At 34.6% G+C, this 21,431-nt stretch overlaps 1 protein-coding gene across 1 annotated transcript in view; it reads left to right on the plus strand.

Annotated features, from left to right (window-relative positions):
- The window catches only part of LOC127700276 (craniofacial development protein 1-like), a 12,506-nt gene extending 886 nt beyond the window's left edge, over positions 1-11,620 (plus strand). The window contains exons 2-8 of the mRNA XM_052203696.1: positions 1,319-1,451; positions 4,336-4,582; positions 5,475-5,572; positions 6,905-7,006; positions 7,799-7,871; positions 8,689-8,774; positions 10,481-11,620. Coding sequence (XP_052059656.1) covers positions 1,319-1,451; positions 4,336-4,582; positions 5,475-5,572; positions 6,905-7,006; positions 7,799-7,871; positions 8,689-8,774; positions 10,481-10,574 — 833 coding nt within the window. The 3' untranslated portion in view covers positions 10,575-11,620. The remainder of the gene's footprint in view (positions 1-1,318; positions 1,452-4,335; positions 4,583-5,474; positions 5,573-6,904; positions 7,007-7,798; positions 7,872-8,688; positions 8,775-10,480) is intronic.
- The last annotated feature ends 9,811 nt before the right edge of the window (positions 11,621-21,431 follow it).

Here is a 21,431-nt window from a genome sequence, read left to right on the forward strand (position 1 = left end):
TGGTTTTTCTAGTGATGGTCTAGAACAACAGTCAGGGGTACTACTTGTACAAGTGTATTTTATTTACTTGTATAGGTAAACAAAAAATTGGCTTAGTTATGTCTCTAAGACATTCAGATTTTTTTACTTATATACATGTAAGTGAAAAAGTCATCCTATCTTCTTTTCTTGAATTCTTAGGACTTTTGTCAGTCCTTTGCAGATGTCTTAACTAATCATTTAAGTGTAATTTCATGGACAATGAAAATCTCATTTGTCTGTTATCTTCAGAACACTGCTCATTTACAAGCCCCCCAAGGAGCAATTTTTTAAGGCGTTGTGCAAAGATCTTAGCAAATACTTAAGATCTTTACGCAATCAGTTTCTTTGTTGAATTAATGAGATGAAACATTGAACTCTAACCAAAAATTATGAGCTAACCTAGGTCTGGGAAAAATCATTAAAGGCATGTTTTACATCTCAAAACTTGAGAATTTTTGTGAGATTGTAAAAAAAAATTACTTATACAAGTGATTTTTTGAGAAAATTAAGGGGAGATTATTCAAACATTATAATTAACTTATATAAGTATATTTATTTTACTTCTTCAAGTAAATAAAGATTACTTGTACAAGTAGTACCCCTGACTGAACAAAGCAGGGTTAATTTTCATATTACATTAATATTTTTAATATATTCTCGCCTTGAAAAATGATTGTTGGTTTCCCCAAACCTGACCAGGGCTATTTTAAACGGCCAGGGCGTTTATTTTTTTTGACTGAATGAAGAAATCAAAACTCTGTGTCTTGTTCCGATCCAGCAATGTTAATCAAATATTTTTTTCATACAGGTTTCAGTTTTGTTGTTTAGAAGCATAACAATGTCATGGTAATATTTTTTCCTGTCTTGGTATCTAGATTGGTGAAGCGCTTAACTGATCGGAAAGATAACAATGATTTAAAGCGTTTCGCTCCCCTGTTTTTAGATCCCCCAAAATGGCCACCTCCGCACCAAGCACCAATATTCTATTACGATTGAATACATGGACACCAGTTCTTTATGTTATTAAAGTCAATTCAGTTTATACCAGTTGTCAAGAAAATAACTATTTGTTCTTCACACAATCTATAGCAACAATATTTGATACACAAAAAAAAAGAAAACCTGCCTGACGGGCCTTCAAAATTTTCCAATGTATGGGGAAACCAACAATCATTTTTCCCTGGCCTTAGTAATGTAAACCTTTTTGAATAGATTTTGCTATTCCAAAATTATAAATTTTTAACATAGATTCAAAGTGTTTCATTTTTTATATTTCTAAATGTGCCCTTTTTTATAGATGGTGAAGCTGTAAGTGAAGAAGAATGCTCTGGCGATGAAGAGGATTTGGAATTACTGAAGGCAGAAGGTGGAGAGGATGTCAAAACTAGTGGGAAAAGAAAACGAAAGAAAAAGCCTGATATCTTACAGAGGTACAACAAAATGTAGAGTATGCAAATGAAGCTGCCAAACACTAGCCTTCTTGCCAAGTTGAGTGGAACTAATAAACAATATTAAAGGATTAGTGTACAATCATGATGCATCTTTGAATGATACATGTACCGATAAACACTTAATATAAAAAATAAAGACATTTCATAAATCTTTACGAAGTGTTAAATAATTTTTCTAATATTCATAAAATAGGAAAGCAAGCTTTTAATATTATAATCAGATTAAATATCATGGTAAAGTTAAAAGCTTTGTTAAGAACTGTAAATTAAAATGGACACTTTGACAAATTTTATCATACTGTAAAGATGCAATTGCCAAATGAATAAAGAACAATTAAGAACAAATTGAATTAATCAGCTTTATGTTTTTTAGTAAAAAAAATTATTGCCTGTCTATAATTTTTTTCTATACACTGATTTTTTTAATCATGACTTGTTGAAAAGGCATAATTTATCACATCATTTTTGTTCTGCAAAACACAAATAATTCAATATATATATTTTGATGTATTTTTTTTTCAAAACTTTAAAATCACATGCGGTCCGAGTACACAGTTATTTCGTAGTGCATTTCTTTTAGACAATAAATTAAAATTAAAAAAATCCCACCTGCGCTTTCTCAATAATATTTTTACAGTGTGTTTTACTACTTTTGGGACAAATTATATCAAAATTATAGAAAACTTCATCGGCTCTAACTCAAAATATGGACAATTTTATGTTAAGGGGGTCTTGAAATCTTTTGACAGCTTCCGAAGTGCTAATTTTTAACCTTTTTCAGCTGGACCAAATCACTACTTTACTTTAAAATTCATGACCCAAATTTTTTTACAGTGTCATTTCACCCCCTTACTTGCTATTTGAGGCATAAAACATGGAGAAATAAATTTGGAAGGGGTATAAACAAAATTGGCAAGTAACACACTGTCCACACTAAGGACTATATTCGTGGACAACGAAAATCAAAGGACGATAACTGTGTACTCGGACCTAATAGGATAGAAAAAGTTGACCAATCTTAATAAAACTTGGTATGACCAAAGCTTAATAAATTATAAGACTGCTTACAAAGTTTCATGGCAATAGGATATATATTATAGACAATATGATTAATTCTATATTCAACTTTGCGTGTTAAATTTAGACGTTAAAATTGAAAAATTTCAACTATCAACATTTGGGGCTTTTAAAATTCAAATTTTGCAAAAAAATACTTTTAAAATGCCTTAATATATAATATATCATGTATTAAAAGCAAAAGAGTACTCATTTGATATATCAGACTTAGCATAATTATTCAAAAGTCAAATCTATATGAGCCTGTGCCTAAAAATGGAGGTTTTCCAATGAAGGGGGGCCTTACATGAAGATGTAATATTTTCCAGCAATTTTATATTTGTGAAGCTTTTTGGTTATAAATAATCCTTACATATGTATTTAATGTACTTTAAATGGAAAGAAAACTTACAAATAACATATCATATTAGTTTAAAAGGGTCTTAGGCCAAGTAAGACTGAAAATAATTTAGGGTCAATTTAGGCCGTAACACATATTTACATTTAAATATGCATATTGAAGCTGTAGGAAATAAAAATTTGTGTCTTTTCTATCATTTCTATACTCAAGTGACATGATACAATAAATCTGAGCACAAAAAGACTTGCATTCAACTTTTTGTGCGGACAGTATGGTCTGATACAAAGATTTTTCACTTTTTAGTGAAAAATTTGCATGCAATTTTAGTCTCAACAGGCTTATATTTGAACCACATGCTATCCTACAGAAGAAAAGAAAGATATTATGTGAAATGAAACAGGTACAACAGACATTGTTAAGTTCTTTTTATACAAATTTAGTGAGATATTTATGATGGACTTCAACTTTTATGTACCAAGCTCCTCACATTTAACTTGATCCAAACAGGGCGTTAGACGAGGGTCATTTATACAACACATTTTGCACATATTGTCTGAGATAAACTTCTTTTCTGTAGATTCAGAGTTCACAAATGAGTAACACAACTGGATTAAAGCATAGAAACACAAATATTTACACATGAAAACCTGTCAGATAGAAAGTCAGAATGCCACTTATGCATCAAAATTGAAAAAGCTATGAAATGCTTATTTTGACCATATAATGCCAAAATTGGTCATTTTTGCAGAATTTCTATGAAATAAAAGTTTAAATCCTTTAGTTTTATGCTATTTGACAAATTGACACCATCAAATCATTCAGGGAAGTTGCCAAAGTACAGATTCTATATTTCCTGATTTGACCTCTTAGGTCCGAGTACACAGTTATTTCGTAGTGCATTTCTTTTAGACAATAAATTAAAATTAAAAAAATCCCACCTGCGCTTTCTCAATAATATTTTTACAGTGTGTTTTACTACTTTTGGGACAAATTATATCAAAATTATAGAAAACTTCATCGGCTCTAACTCAAAATATGGACAATTTTATGTTAAGGGGGTCTTGAAATCTTTTGACAGCTTCCGAAGTGCTAATTTTTAACCTTTTTCAGCTGGACCAAATCACTACTTTACTTTAAAATTCATGACCCAAATTTTTTTACAGTGTCATTTCACCCCCTTACTTGCTATTTGAGGCATAAAACATGGAGAAATAAATTTGGAAGGGGTATAAACAAAATTGGCAAGTAACACACTGTCCACACTAAGGACTATATTCGTGGACAACGAAAATCAAAGGACGATAACTGTGTACTCGGACCATGTCAGCTATGGAGATAGTTTTAAAAGTAATAAACAAAGTTAATCTATGTTAATGAATATAATACAATAGATGTTTAAGTACATGGAGGAAGGCATTTTAACATTAAATTCATATTATTCCACAGAAAAAGAAAAGGAGGGATTAAACTCGAAGGTGAAGTAGTTAATAAAGAAGAAACAGAGGAAGAAATTAAAGCAAGAAAAGAATTAGAAGAAAACATCAAGGAAGAACAGAAACTAAGAAAGGAAGAACAAGAAAAGAAAAAAGCAGATGATTTGTGGTCCAGTTTTATGTCAGATGTTGGGACCAGACCAAAACCCAAAGCATCACCCAGTCCTAGTGTAACATCATCAGCTTCAGCTGGGTCTAAGGTATATAAATATATTGAATATAGTTGTTTTCTTTACCTCTTAACTCATCTACTGTATCACTCAGGGATTAAACTTAACGGTCGCCCAATGTGACCAGATTTTTGGCTGGGCGAATATATTTATCATCCGGATCGCCCAGCTGACGACCGAAAATATTTTGCATTGAATCCCATGTCTATCCTTTCCCCCACGATATAAACAAAAATTGTTCCCAAACGGAAACCCGATTGTCTAATTAAAGCGGGAAAATGGAACGGAGGATTTCTGGAAACCAGTAAGCTCATTGTAATAAGCAAAACCCAGTGGGACAACTAAGTTTTCGATGGGAAGTCACGATTTGACACATGTATACCCCTTCTCTAAACACGTTTTCTAATTTCTTTTTATACACCCGTTTACGGGATGTATTATGGTAAACCATTGACCGTCCGTCGTCAACATGTCGGACATTAACTCAAAAACGCTTTAACCAATATGCATGAAACTTTGGTGAATTGTTTATATCTATTGACGTGAGCTCCCTTTCGTTTTTTATAAATTTCAATTTACCGTTTCTGAGTTTTGGGATTTTGTCCTTTTTTGACAAAAACTTGTATACACAACTTGTTCTTCAATGAAAAAACGAAACGCAAAATCTCATAAATAAATATAATAATATCTAGTATGCTAACCAATCTTCGATGAAAAGTAATTATATAATATTTTTGATCAACAATACACATAAATGAATTAATTGAATATATTGATATTTTAAATATTATCTATGTTATTAGCTTTTCTTGGATAATCATCAAAGTTGCAAGGACTGAAAGAGTTAGTTTAACATGTTCAATGATAATTAAAAATACTGCATACTGGTAATTATTCATATGTTGATAATTTCTTTTTTCAGGCAGCCACAAAAACTGAAGTAAAGGCCTCAGATAGCACAACTACAAATAAAAAGATAACTATCACAAAAGAATATGATTTTGCAGGAGAAATAGTAAAGTAAGTTGGTAATTAACAAGAAACAATATCATTGTCATCATTGTGAGATTGTTTAGTTTTGAATATTTATGATATCACTGTATCTTAAATAATGTTTAACTGTGAATTTCCCTGTGTTTGATATCTAAACATTTTATATCCCAGTTGCATTGTTCTGTTACCATAGTTACATGTTTCAAAATTTTGCATTTTTTTAATTGAATGAACATTTTCCAAACATATTGTCTTCCTTATGAAATTGTTATGTCTTATATCAAGAAATATCTTTGAATTGTTTTGAATAACCTCCTTCAGAGACCAATTCAAAAGGAAAAAATTTAAAAAAATGTATTACAGTAAACTGTCAGTTATTTGATGAAAGTGCATTGAGTTGTCTCCCATGATACAATTTACAAGTTACAAAGAAAATTAAGACAATGTAACACTCATGCTGAAATTTTTTCTTTCACAACAATGTTCAATGAGTATTTTTTAAATATACTGTATTGTTTTTGAAATATCCCTGTAGGTTAAATTTTAGGTTCTGAAAATGAAATGAATGCTAATTTTCTGTTAATTTTATAGATTAGATGGAGTTGTCTCCCATGATATAATTTATTATTTGAGAAAATTCCTTCCCTTTGTACAAGCCCAAAGTTTTGATTAGATATTTTATTAAAATTTAAGTGTCAGATTACAGTTTTTTGTGTGTTCTTTGACTACTATTTGTCCTCAATTTGAATGGTATTACTATAGATTCATTTTTATTTGTTGGATACCTATTTCCATGGATTTTGTGGGTATAGGTAACCCATGGATTTTGTGGGTATAGGTAACCCATGGATTTTGTGGGTATAGGTAACCCATGGATTTTGTGGGTATAGGTAACCCATGGATTTTGAAGTTTAACTAAGTACATGTACACATTTTTCATAGGCTTGTTTGCAGATTTTAACATAACCATGAAATTCAATATCAACAAAAAATTTAAATTTTCTTCAATCCACAAAAATTTGTACATGAACTATCCACAAAAATAAACAAATCCATAGGACTCTGACAGATAGATCTTTGATGCCATATCATGATAAACTTATGAAAACAGCTCATGTGAATACTGTGAATTACTGACTGCCAACAACTTCCATGTTTTAAATTTTCATAGTAGTAGAAGGTCTTAGCAAAAGTTCATCAAACAAAGGAACAAATTGGTGTTTCAAACTATCAGAATAGAATCAATATTGGATATATATATACTGGTATACGTGTATTAACTGTAGTTGATTTAAGGTAACATTAGCATTCTTATGGTACTTAGAATAAATATTTTTGACAATAATCTATCTTTCCTAGAGTAACAAAGGAGGTTGATCAAAATTCCAAAGAAGCTCAATCAGAATTGAAGAAGCAAGAATCTGTAGTGTCATCAACAGCTTCCCCTGGATTATCTGCAATGTAAGTTTAAATTTCAAAACTCTTATAAAATTGAAAATTGAAGATAATTTGTTAATGTATTCAAATAAAATATCCAGATCTGATTGTAAACTTTCAAAAACTACAGACTGTAATCACAAAGAAATTCAGTGAAAAATGCTTTTGGTGGTGAGTGACTAAATGATGGTAGCTTGTACATCTAGTAGATGGCAGTAACACACTTGTATATGAAACTTACATGTACAGGGAGATAAGAGCGAATCACTGTTAATAATGGTAACTGGTGATAATGACACACTTGTGTATGAACCTTACATGTACACAGAGAAAGTTAAGAGTGAATCACTGTAAATGATGGAAACTTGTGGTAATAGATGGCAATGACACACTTGTTTATGAACAGGCAGATATTTAAATTATAGATTGATTCATTCACAACCAGCTGGAAACAATCACTAACATGAGTGATTTTTTCACTGTTTCACCTTGTATGTACTGTCGACTAGACTTGTTTTTCATTTTGGACACACCATTTTATAGTGACACAGCTGCATCCATAAACATATGCATTCATTTTTATCATGGAATGTATCTGGATTATTATCATTCATCTTAGTCAAACCTGTTTAAACTGAATCTTCAGAACTAAAGAAAATGTCCAGATTATAGATATTCACAGTATATCATGATACAAGAGTTGTGTTTACTCAGGTTTCCTGTTCACCTCAGGGGTTTGCTTATGACACATTTCTTTGCATCTAGTCAATTCATGTTTTCAAAGTAAACATAAAAACTACTTTTCATATTTTTCAGTGGGATTAAAAGACCTGGAGGATTAGGAAGTGTATTAGATAAAATAAATAAAAAACAGAAAATCAGTACATTGGTAAGTATTTTATATATTTATTAGTTTTGAAATCTGAGTTTGCAAAGTCTGTTGGTCTGGTTATCAATTCACATCAGCTTCATCTTGTCCATGCAACTATTTTAACCTCTGTGTTAACTAGGAGTATTCATAATTTATTTAGAATAAAGAATTTTATAAATGGTGTGAAATTTCAAGGAAACATCAATGTAGGATCTTTTCTGTATTTTATGCCCTTAACAAAAACCAAATCATTTAACTCCAAGCTTATTCCCTTTTGACTTTAGGTTTGCACTCTGTCTGTCTGTCTGTCCATCCGTCAGTCTGGCAAATCAGTTTTCCACACTTTTTTTCTTTGTGCTTGAAGATATTGATATGATATTTTGTGTATTGTTTAATCATGACAAGTTACAGATCAAGTTCGAATTTTGTTCCGGTCCGATGATTTTGTGCAGAGTTATGGTCCTTGGATTCAGAAAATTCACTCAAATAATCAGTTTTCCGCACTTTTTTTTTGTCATGCATGAAGATATTGATTTGATAATTGGTATATAGTTTTAACCCTGACAAGTTACAGACCAAGATAGAATTTTGTTCTGGTCTGATGATTTTGTGCAGAGTTATGGCCCTTGGACTTAGAAAATTCACTCAAATAATCAATTTTCCGCATTTTTATAATAATATGATATAAGTTATATAGTTTACACCATGACAAGTTATAGATCAAGTTAGCATTTTGTTCCAGTACAATGAATTTTTAACCGGTAGGGGACTATGTATTGCCAGGCAATACTCACCGAATGCTTGTTATGTTATTTTTTCTTGTGTATTATTTCAGAATAAGTCTAAGTTAGATTGGGATCAGTTTAAGAAAGACAATAAACTAGAAGAAGATTTATCGTTACACAACAAAGGAAAACTAGGGTAGGTATAAAGTTAAAAAAAAAACAATTCCAGCTTGGAAAGTGGAAGAGACAGTTAGTGTTACTCTTGTCTATCTGATGCTTTGGTTCAATTCTGCCATAATTTGGTCCAATATTCAAAAATGATTATTCTCAACTTTAATCCTTTATAAAATATAAAACAATTCAACTACTGGTACATTTGAGTATCTTCAGTTAAATCTTGAATGTAAATTAATATCCCTGATACACATGTACCTTTTGTGTATACATGTATCACAAAAATCCTCTTGTATGTCATGTAAACAACACATTTCTGTATAGTTTGATTTAGACACAATGACCTACATAATTGGTTTTGATTAAGTTCTGTATGTTTAGAGCTGCATATCAGTAATTCCTGGTATGTTCAGTGCTGCATATCAGTAATTCCTGGTATGTTTAGTGCTGCATATCAGTAATTCCTGGTATGTTCAGTGCTGCATATCAGTAATTCCTGGTATGTTCAGTGCTGCATATCAGTAATTCCTGGTATGTTTAGTGCTGCATATCTGTAATTCCTGGTATGTTTAGAGCTGCATATCAGTAATTCCTGGTATGTTCAGTGCTGCATATCAGTAATTCCTGGTATGTTCAGTGCTGCATATCAGTAATTCCTGGTATGTTTAGAGCTGCATAGTGCTGCATATCAGTAATTCCAGGTATGTTTAGTGCTGCATATCAGTAATTCCTGGTATGTTCAGTGCTGCATATCAGTAATTCCTGGTATGTTCAGTGCTGCATATCAGTAATTCCTGGTATGTTCAGTGCTGCATATCAGTAATTCCTGGTATGTTCAGTGCTGTATATCAGTAATTCCTGGTATGATCAGTGCAGCATATCAGTAATTCCTGGTATGTTTAGTGCTGCATATCAGTAATTCCTGGTATGTTTAGTGCTGCATATCAGTAATTCCTGGTATGGTTTTAATACCATTCTACTACATTCTAGTCAGTATAAATGTTTAACAGGTGTCTGACACTCGAATGGGTATGGTTCAACAGGTATCTGACAATCGAATGACTATGGTTCTAAGGGTATCTGACACTTGAATGACTATGGTTCAACAGGTATCTGACACTTGTATGACTATGGTTCAACAGGTATCTGACACTCAAATGACTATGGTTCAACAGGTATCTGAAAATCGAATGACTGGTTCAACAGGTATCTGGCAATCGAATGACTATGGTTCAACAGGTATCTGACAATGGAATGACTATGGTTCAACAGGTATCTGAAAAACGAATGACTATGGTTCGACAGGTATCTGACACTCGAATGACTATCGTTCAACAGGTATCTGACAATCGAATGACTATGGCTCAACAGGTATCTGACAGTTGAATGACTATGGTTCAACAGGTATCTGACACTTGAATTACTATGGTTCAACAGGTATCTGACACTCGAATGACTATGGTTCTATTTTGTGTTTAGATTAGTTCAGATAGTTGCTATATATTCTAACATCTCATCTTTTAAGACAAATTGCAGACAGGTGTGATTTTTGTTGATTTGATTTATATATTAAAAGAAATTTAACATGGTTAAGGGAAGAGCATTATTCATTGCTAGTTGTGTTGCTTTATAAGAACAATTTTTAATCAATTACACATTTTTAGTTCTCTATTCTGGAAATGTTTAATGAAAATTTTGAGATATTATTTTTATTCTTTTGATTTACAGATACCTAGAAAGACAAGCATTTTTGAACAGAACAGAGCAAAGAGAGTTTGAGAAAGAGAGAGACTTAAGATTAAGCCAGAGTAGTAAAAGATAATGTCTTATTAACATCACAAAATGACAATGTACTTCAAAATCATTTCATTTGAACATATGGCTACAGTCTTTCAGCATGTTATTGATATCAGATGAAGGTGATCCTTGGAAAATGGAGTTTGATGTATGAGAGAAGAGAGTTAATATGTGTATGAGTTGAAAGCTTACAGTTGTCTTTATTGTATGAATATATGATGGCTAATTCATTGTTTGACTGAATGTGTGATTGAACATGTATTTCATCTGTAACAGAACATTACAATCATTAAATCTAAATGAAGCATCTCATTCATTACTATGTAAGTTGTCAGTGGAGCAATCATGTATCAGAGTGTTTTAGAAATATACGGCAATGATTAAGTTTTAATATATATGACGATTTTTGGAAACAATCATTTATAAAGTACATGACAGAAAAGACTAATGTACTTGATTTTGCATGTTTAAAAAGATAATATAAATTCCTTCAAGTTTTACACATACAACATAATCAACTTGATTCTTATAACAAAATTTGGCTCAAATGAAGTAGTCATTCAAAGTTAATTACTTTACTGTATATATATTTTAGTGACAATGAACTTCTGTTCTAAGAGTGTTCAAAGTTATCTCCCCTTGATGTGTTTTTTTGCTAATGTCCATTACAAAAGTCTGGATTTTACTATAAAGTTATTAAAAGACACAAGTATATCTCTAGGTAAGTAGATCTGGTTTGCTAGAGTGAAGAGCAACGGTGAGAAGATATATTTGTTTGTTGATCAATATAATATACAAAAGTTTACAGCTTGATAAGCAACTGTCTTAAGCTTAAGGGAGTATGATTGGATCATAGTGGTCTGGATATGTATTTGAAATAAAGAGAATGCTTATAAAGAAAAAAATGTTCATAAAAATTATCAAAATCAAGTATATGAGAGGTAAAATACTGTTTTTATTTTCCTAAGAAGTCACGGTGATCATTTGTAACAATAAATGTGTAAAAATCATCATTAAGTAATTGTTTCTGACTGTTTTATCATTTGTTATAATAAATTATGAATCTCCACAGGCTTAGTTTAGTTTATATGCATGCATTGGTTCATTAAATTCATTAGCATTATAACCTCCAGAAACTCCTGACGTAAAGAAGGAAAATTCAAGTATCAATATTCTATAAAGTCCATTTTCAAGATGGAAAGTGTTGAAATTTATGTTTAAACATGTGAGAAAAAGAAATTGAACAATTTTTGGACCAACAATACAAGTTTTGCTCAATGTATTGAGACTAAACAGAGAAACTGGTCAGCAAACCAAAACCTACAAAAATGCCTAATGATTTACTGACTACAACTCCCTGAGGCAAAGTTGACTTAAGACGAATTTAGCGTTTCTGTTTACGTCCTTTCTAGTCATATAGTTCCTAATGCTGCAGCATATTTATGACTTAAATGTTTTAGGTTTGAGCTTCCCTGATGAAATTTATGAAGTACTTATTTTATTTACAAGTACTTGATTCATACAGCTGCTGGTGGACTGTTAGTTCCCTATGGTATCATAATCTCAATAGTCAGTGCTTTTGGTTCCTGATGAAGGTAAACCCAGGAAACATTCAGACACATGAAATGTATAAAAGTATTTATTTTAAAATTTTTGGTGTTTATTTTTATTTTTATTTTTATAAAAAAATAATATGAGTGTAAATTTCATTAATGAGAGTTAATTATTTCATTAAATGACGATTTTTATTTTTCTTACCATTTTGAACTTTTTCTTTTATCAGAAATCTATTACTGTATAGATCATCAGATACTGTAAATAGTAAACAATGTTCAAAAATACAAAATCTACCCAAATGCCTATATGACTGAAAGTATCAATTGACTCCTTATTGGAGATATTGCACTTCAATCACAATGTTCATCAATTAAAGAATTGAAAGCCTATTACTTTCAAAAAAATAAGACATTGGCAGAAATGTATACAGCAAAACTGATCAGATCTATGTGTCGATGTGTCGAGGTGTCTATGTGTCTGTCATTTGAGACTACGTTTCAGGAATCGATAGAATATTTGATACAACATTCATATCATTGCAAATGTATGAATATGTAATTGGGTTAGGAACTACTTCTACCGTATATTACAGTTGAGTAACGGATCAACTGGAGTATACGGAAGAAATAGTTCTCATCAGCGGATTATTATGAGTTAATCGGCATTACATTTAATGGCTAATACGGACACACGGACACATCGACATATCGACACATCGACACATCGACATACAGACACATCAACACATCAACATATAGACACATCGACACATCTACATATAGACACATCGACATATAGACACATCGACACATTGACATTTTGAATTACTAGTATCTCAAATATTTGTTTGTTTTGTTTTGCTACGTAGGTAGTGTCAATTGGCAAACTAACGCCGTAGGCTATGTCAAAAGCAATATAGCGCCGTAGGCTGTGTATAAGAGCATCAAAGTTAGGGTTAAGGTTAGAGTAAGGGTTAGGGTTAGGGTTAGGGTTAGGGTAAAGGTAAGGGTAAGGGTTAGGGTTCATATTAGGGTTTAGCCTTATCCTGCACCGTAGGTTATTGCAAATTGTACTATAGCTACGTAGGTAGTGGCAATAGGCAAACTAGCACCGTAGTCTGTGACTTACATCAATCTTACGCTGTAAGCTGTGTTAATTAGCAATCTATCGACGTAAGCTACAAATGGCAATGTATCGCCGTAGGCTACATACAACTACTTTGGTTGTGTCAAAAGGTAATCTAACGCCGTAGGCTACATACAACTACGTTGGTTGTTTCAAATGGCAATTTAACGCCGTAGACTATGTCAAAGAGCAATCTAGCGCCGTTGGCTGTGTCAAAGAGCAATCTAGCGCCGTAGGCTGTGTCAAAGAGGCAATCTAGCGCCGTAGGCTGTGTATAAGAGCAATCTTAGTTAAGGTTAATGTTAGGGCAATCTAACGCCGTAGGCTATGTCAAAAAGCAATCTAGCGCCGTAGGCTGTGTCAAAGAGCAATATAGCACCGTAGGCTGTGTATAAGAGCCATCTTAGTTAGGGTTAAGGTTAGGATTAAGGTAAGGGTTAGGGTTAGGGTTAGGGTTAGGGTTTATGTTAAGGTTAGGGTTAGGATTGGGGTTAGGTTATGGTTCATGTTAGGGTTTAGCGTTATCTTGTACCATATGTTTTTTCAAAGTGTACTACAGCTATATCTCAGATATTTGTTTGTTTGTTAGTTTTGTTTTGCTACGTAGGTAGTGTCAATTGGCAAACTATCGCCGTAGGCTGTGACAAACATCAATCTTACGCCGTTGGCAGTGTTAATTAGCAATCTACCGCCGTATAAGCTACATACAATTACGTTGTTTGTGTCAAATGGCAATCTAACGCTGTAGGCTACATACAACTACATTGGTTGTGTCAAATGGCAATCTAACGCCGTAGGCTACATACAACTACGTTGGTTGAGTCAAATGGCAATCTAACGCCGAAGCTATATCAAAAAGCAAACTAGCGCCGTAGGCTGTGTATAAGAGCACTCTTAGTTAGGGTTCAGGTTAGGGTTAGGGTTAGGGTTAGGGTTTATGTTAGGGTTTAGCATTACCTTGTACCATAGGTGTTTTAAAAGTTTACTAGAGCTTTATCTAAGAATTCATGTACCGATACAAATTTGGATTTTCAAATGGTAAAATTTTTATAATTTTATTGAAGACGTTGCTACATTTTCGCCAGTTACAGTTTCTTCAACTTTCTGAAGTATTGTCTAATATACAATTAAAAGTCATTAAAAATGTCGATTTGTCGATGTGTCGATGTGTCGATATGTCGATGTGTCTATGTGTCTATGTGTCGATGTGTCTATGTGTCGATGTGTCTATGTGTCGAGGTGTCTATGTGTCGAGGGTGTATGTGTCTGTCATTTGAGACTACGTTTCAGGAATCGATATAATATTTGATACAACATTCATATCATTGCAAATGTATGAATATGTAATTGGGTTAGGAACTACTTCTACCGTATATTACAGTTGAGTTCAACTGGAGTATACGGAAAAATAGTTCTCATCAGCGGATTATTATGAGTTAATCGGCATTACATTTAATGGCTAATACGGACACATGGACACATCGACACATTGACACATCGACATATCGACACATCGACATATAGACACATCGACACATCAACATATAGACACATCGACACATCGACATATAGACACATCGACATATAGACACATCGACACATCGACACATTGACATTTTGAATTACTAGTATCTCAAATATTTGTTTGTTTGTTTGTTTTGTTTTGCTACGTAGGTAGTGTCAATTGGCAAACTAACGCCGTAGGCTATGTCAAAAGCAATATAGCGCCGTAGGCTGTGTATAAGAGCAATCAAAGTTAGGGTTAAGGTTAGAGTAAGGGTTAGAGTTAGGGCTAGGGTTAGGGTAAAGGTAAGGGTAAGGGTAAGGGTAAGGGTAAGGGTAAGGGTTAGGGTTCATATTAGGGTTTAGCCTTATCCTGCACCGTAGGTTTTTGCAAATTTTACTATAGCTACGTAGGTAGTGGCAATAGGCAAACTAGCACCGTAGTCTGTGACTTACATCAATCTTACGCTGTAAGCTGTGTTAATTAGCAATCTATCGACGTAAGCTACAAATGGCAATGTATCGCCGTAGGCTACATACAACTACTTTGGTTGTGTCAAAAGGAAATCTAACGCCGTAGGCTACATACAACTACGTTGGTTGAGTCAAATGGCAATCTAACGCCGAAGCTATATCAAAAAGCAAACTAGCGCCGTAGGCTGTGTATAAGAGCACTCTTAGTTAGGGTTCAGGTTAGGGTTAGGGTTAGGGTTAGGGTGAGGGTTAGGGTTAGGGTTTATGTTAGGGTTTAGCATTACCTTGTACCATAGGTGTTTTAATAGTGTACTAGAGCTTTATCTAAGAATTCATGTACCGATACAAATTTGGATTTTCAAATGGTAAAATTTTTATAATTTTATTGAAGACGTTGCTACATTTTCGCCAGTTACAGTTTCTTCAACTTTCTGAAGTATTGTCTAATATACAATTAAAAGTCATTAAAAATGTCGATTTGTCGATGTGTCGATGTGTCGATATGTCGATGTGTCGATGTGTCTATGTGTCTATGTGTCGATGTGTCTATGTGTCGATGTGTCGATGTGTCTTTGTGTCGAGGTGTCGAGGTGTCTATGTGTCGAGGAGTCGAGGTGTCTATGTGTCGAGGAGTCTATGTGTCTGTCATTTGAGACTACGTTTCAGGAATCGATATAATATTTGATACAACATTCATATCATTGCAAATGTATGAATATGTAATTGGGTTAGGAACTACTTCTACCGTATATTACAGTTGAGTTCAACTGGAGTATACGGAAGAAATAGTTCTCATCAGCGGATTATTATGAGTTAATCGGCATTACATTTAATGGCTAATACGGACACATGGACACATCGACACATTGACACATCGACATATCGACACATCGACACATCGACATATAGACACATCGACACATCAACATATAGACACATCGACACATCGACATATAGACACATCGACACATCGACACATTGACATTTTGAATTACTAGTATCTCAAATATTTGTTTGTTTGTTTGTTTTGTTTTGCTACGTAGGTAGTGTCAATTGGCAAACTAACGCCGTAGGCTATGTCAAAAGCAATATAGCGCCGTAGGCTGTGTATAAGAGCAATCAAAGTTAGGGTTAAGGTTAGAGTAAGGGTTGGGGTTAGGGCTAGGGTTAGGGTAAAGGTAAGGGTAAGGGTAAGGGTAAGGGTAAGGGTTAGGGTTCATATTAGGGTTTAGCCTTATCCTGCACCGTAGGTTTTTGCAAATTTTACTATAGCTACGTAGGTAGTGGCAATAGGCAAACTAGCACCGTAGTCTGTGACTTACATCAATCTTACGCTGTAAGCTGTGTTAATTAGCAATCTATCGAGGTAAGCTACAAATGGCAATGTATCGCCGTAGGCTACATACAACTACTTTGGTTGTGTCAAAAGGTAATCTAACGCCGTAGGCTACATACAACTACGTTGGTTGTTTCAAATGGCAATTTAACGCCGTAGACTATGTCAAAGAGCAATCTAGCGCCGTTGGCTGTGTCAAAGAGCAATCTAGCGCCGTAGGCTGTGTCAAAGAGGCAATCTAGCGCCGTAGGCTGTGTATAACAGCAATCTTAGTTAAGGTTAATGTAAGGGCAATCTAACGCCGTAGGCTATGTCAAAAAGCAATCTAGCGCCGTAGGCTGTGTCAAAGAGCAATATAGCACCGTAGGCTGTGTATAAGAGCCATCTTAGTTAGGGTTAAGGTTAGGATTAAGGTAAGAGTTAGGGTTAGGGTTAGGGTTAGGGTTAGGGTTTATGTTAAGGTTAGGGTTAGGATTAGGGTTAGGTTATGGTTCATGTTAGGGTTTAGCGTTATCTTGTACCATAAGTTTTTTCAAAGTGTAATACAGCTATATCTCAGATATTTGTTTGTTTGTTAGTTTTGTTTTGCTACGTAGGTAGTGTCAATTGGCAAACTATCGCCGTAGGCTGTGACAAACATCAATCTTACGCCGTTGGCAGTGTTAATTAGCAATCTACCGCCGTATAAGCTACATACAATTACGTTGTTTGTGTCAAATGGCAATCTAACGCTGTAGGCTACATACAACTACATTGGTTGTGTCAAATGGCAATCTAACGCCGTAGGCTACATACAACTACGTTGGTTGAGTCAAATGGCAATCTAACGCCGAAGCTATATCAAAAAGCAAACTAGCGCCGTAGGCTGTGTATAAGAGCACTCTTAGTTAGGGTTCAGGTTAGGGTTAGGGTTAGGGTTAGGGTTTATGTTAGGGTTTAGCATTACCTTGTACCATAGGTGTTTTAAAAGTGTACTAGAGCTTTATCTAAGAATTCATGTACCGATACAAATTTGGATTTTCAAATGGTAAAATTTTTATAATTTTATTGAAGACGTTGCTACATTTTCGCCAGTTACAGTTTCTTCAACTTTCTGAAGTATTGTCTAATATACAATTAAAAGTCATTAAAAATGTCGATTTGTCGATGTGTCGATGTGTCGATATGTCGATGTGTCGATTTGTCTATGTGTCTATGTGTCGATGTGTCTATGTGTCGAGGTGTCGAGGTGTCTATGTATCTGTCATTTGAGACTACGTTTCAGGAATCGATATAATATTTGATACAACATTCATATCATTGCAAATGTATGAATATGTAATTGGGTTAGGAACTACTTCTACCGTATATTACAGTTGAGTTCAACTGGAGTATACGGAAGAAATAGTTCTCATCAGCGGATTATTATGAGTGAATCGGCATTACATTTAATGGCTAATACGGACACATGGACACATCGACACATTGACACATCGACATATCGACACATCGACACATCGACACATCGACATATAGACACATCGACACATCAACATATAGACACATCGACATATAGACACATCGACACATCGACATATAGACACATCGACACATCGACACATTGACATTTTGAATTACTAGTATCTCAAATATTTGTTTGTTTGTTTGTTTTGTTTTGCTACGTAGGTAGTGTCAATTGGCAAACTAACGCCGTAGGCTATGTCAAAAGCAATATAGCGCCGTAGGCTGTGTATAAGAGCAATCAAAGTTAGGGTTAAGGTTAGAGTAAGGGTTAGAGTTAGGGCTAGGGTTAGGGTAAAGGTAAGGGTAAGGGTAAGGGTAAGGGTAAGGGTTAGGGTTCATATTAGGGTTTAGCCTTATCCTGCACCGTAGGTTTTTGCAAATTTTACTATAGCTACGTAGGTAGTGGCAATAGGCAAACTAGCACCGTAGTCTGTGATTTACATCAATCTTACGCTGTAAGCTGTGTTAATTAGCAATCTATCGACGTAAGCTACAAATGGCAATGTATCGCCGTAGGCTACATACAACTACTTTGGTTGTGTCAAAAGGTAATCTAACGCCGTAGGCTACATACAACTACGTTGGTTGAGTCAAATGGCAATCTAACGCCGAAGCTATATCAAAAAGCAAACTAGCGCCGTAGGCTGTGTATAAGAGCACTCTTAGTTAGGGTTCAGGTTAGGGTTAGGGTTAGGGTTAGGGTGAGGGTTAGGGTTAGGGTTTATGTTAGGGTTTAGCATTACCTTGTACCATAGGTGTTTTAATAGTGTACTAGAGCTTTATCTAAGAATTCATGTACCGATACAAATTTGGATTTTCAAATGGTAAAATTTTTATAATTTTATTGAAGACGTTGCTACATTTTCGCCAGTTACAGTTTCTTCAACTTTCTGAAGTATTGTCTAATATACAATTAAAAGTCATTAAAAATGTCGATTTGTCGATGTGTCGATGTGTCGATATGTCGATGTGTCGATGTGTCTATGTGTCTATGTGTCGATGTGTCTATGTGTCGATGTGTCGATGTGTCTTTGTGTCGAGGTGTCGAGGTGTCTATGTGTCGAGGAGTCTATGTGTCTGTCATTTGAGACTACGTTTCAGGAATCGATATAATATTTGATACAACATTCATATCATTGCAAATGTATGAATATGTAATTGGGTTAGGAACTACTTCTACCGTATATTACAGTTGAGTTCAACTGGAGTATACGGAAGAAATAGTTCTCATCAGCGGATTATTATGAGTGAATCGGCATTACATTTAATGGCTAATACGGACACATGGACACATCGACACATTGACACATCGACATATCGACACATCGACACATCGACACATCGACATATAGACACATCGACACATCAACACATAGACACATTGACATATAGACACATCGACACATCGACATATAGACACATCGACACATCGACACATTGACATTTTGAATTACTAGTATCTCAAATATTTGTTTGTTTGTTTGTTTTGTTTTGCTACGTAGGTAGTGTCAATTGGCAAACTAACGCCGTAGGCTATGTCAAAAGCAATATAGCGCCGTAGGCTGTGTATAAGAGCAATCAAAGTTAGGGTTAAGGTTAGAGTAAGGGTTAGAGTTAGGGCTAGGGTTAGGGTAAAGGTAAGGGTAAGGGTAAGGGTAAGGGTAAGGGTAAGGGTTAGGGTTCATATTAGGGTTTAGCCTTATCCTGCACCGTAGGTTTTTGCAAATTTTACTATAGCTACGTAGGTAGTGGCAATAGGCAAACTAGCACCGTAGTCTGTGACTTACATCAATCTTACGCTGTAAGCTGTGTTAATTAGCAATCTATCGACGTAAGCTACAAATGGCAATGTATCGCCGTAGGCTACATACAACTACTTTGGTTGTGTCAAAAGGAAATCTAACGCCGTAGGCTACATACAACTACGTTGGTTGAGTCAAATGGCAATCTAACGCCGAAGATATATCAAAAAGCCAACTAGCGCCGTAGGCTGTGTATAAGAGCACTCTTAGTTAGGGTTCAGGTTAGGGTTAGGGTTAGGGTTAGGGTGAGGGTTAGGGTTAGGGTTTATGTTAGGGTTTAGCATTACCTTGTACCATAGGTGTTTTAATAGTGTACTAGAGCTTTATCTAAGAATTCATGTACCGATACAAATTTGGATTTTCAAATGGTAAAATTTTTATAATTTTATTGAAGACGTTGCTACATTTTCGCCAGTTACAGTTTCTTCAACTTTCTGAAGTATTGTCTAATATACAATTAAAAGTCATTAAAAATGTCGATTTGTCGATGTGTCGATGTGTCGATATGTCGATGTGTCGATGTGTCTATGTGTCTATGTGTCGATGTGTCTATGTGTCGATGTGTCGATGTGTCTTTGTGTCGAGTTGTCGAGATGTCTATGTGTCGAGGAGTCTATGTGTCTGTCATTTGAGACTACGTTTCAGGAATCGATATAATATTTGATACAACATTCATATCCTTGCAAATGTATGAATATGTAATTGGGTTAGGAACTACTTCTACCGTATATTACAGTTGAGTTCAACTGGAGTATACGGAAGAAATAGTTCTCATCAGCGGATTATTATGAGTTAGTCGGCATTACATTTAATGGCTAATACGGACACATGGACACATCGACACATTGACACATCGACATATCGACACATCGACACATCGACATATAGACACATCGACACATCAACATATAGACACATCGACACATCGACATATAGACACATCGACACATCGACACATTGACATTTTGAATTACTAGTATCTCAAATATTTGTTTGTTTGTTTGTTTTGTTTTGCTACGTAGGTAGTGTCAATTGGCAAACTAACGCCGTAGGCTATGTCAAAAGCAATATAGCGCCGTAGGCTGTGTATAAGAGCAATCAAAGTTAGGGTTAAGGTTAGAGTAAGGGTTGGGGTTAGGGCTAGGGTTAGGGTAAAGGTAAGGGTAAGGGTAAGGGTAAGGGTAAGGGTAAGGGTTAGGGTTCATATTAGGGTTTAGCCTTATCCTGCACCGTAGGTTTTTGCAAATTTTACTATAGCTACGTAGGTAGTGGCAATAGGCAAACTAGCACCGTAGTCTGTGACTTACATCAATCTTACGCTGTAAGCTGTGTTAATTAGCAATCTATCGAGGTAAGCTACAAATGGCAATGTATCGCCGTAGGCTACATACAACTACTTTGGTTGTGTCAAAAGGTAATCTAACGCCGTAGGCTACATACAACTACGTTGGTTGTTTCAAATGGCAATTTAACGCCGTAGACTATGTCAAAGAGCAATCTAGCGCCGTTGGCTGTGTCAAAGAGCAATCTAGCGCCGTAGGCTGTGTCAAAGAGGCAATCTAGCGCCGTAGGCTGTGTATAA

The sequence above is a fragment of the Mytilus californianus genome, unplaced genomic scaffold (genome assembly GCF_021869535.1).
Source record: "Mytilus californianus isolate M0D057914Y unplaced genomic scaffold, xbMytCali1.0.p SCAF_5, whole genome shotgun sequence".
NCBI classification, from domain to species: Eukaryota; Metazoa; Mollusca; class Bivalvia; order Mytilida; family Mytilidae; genus Mytilus; species Mytilus californianus.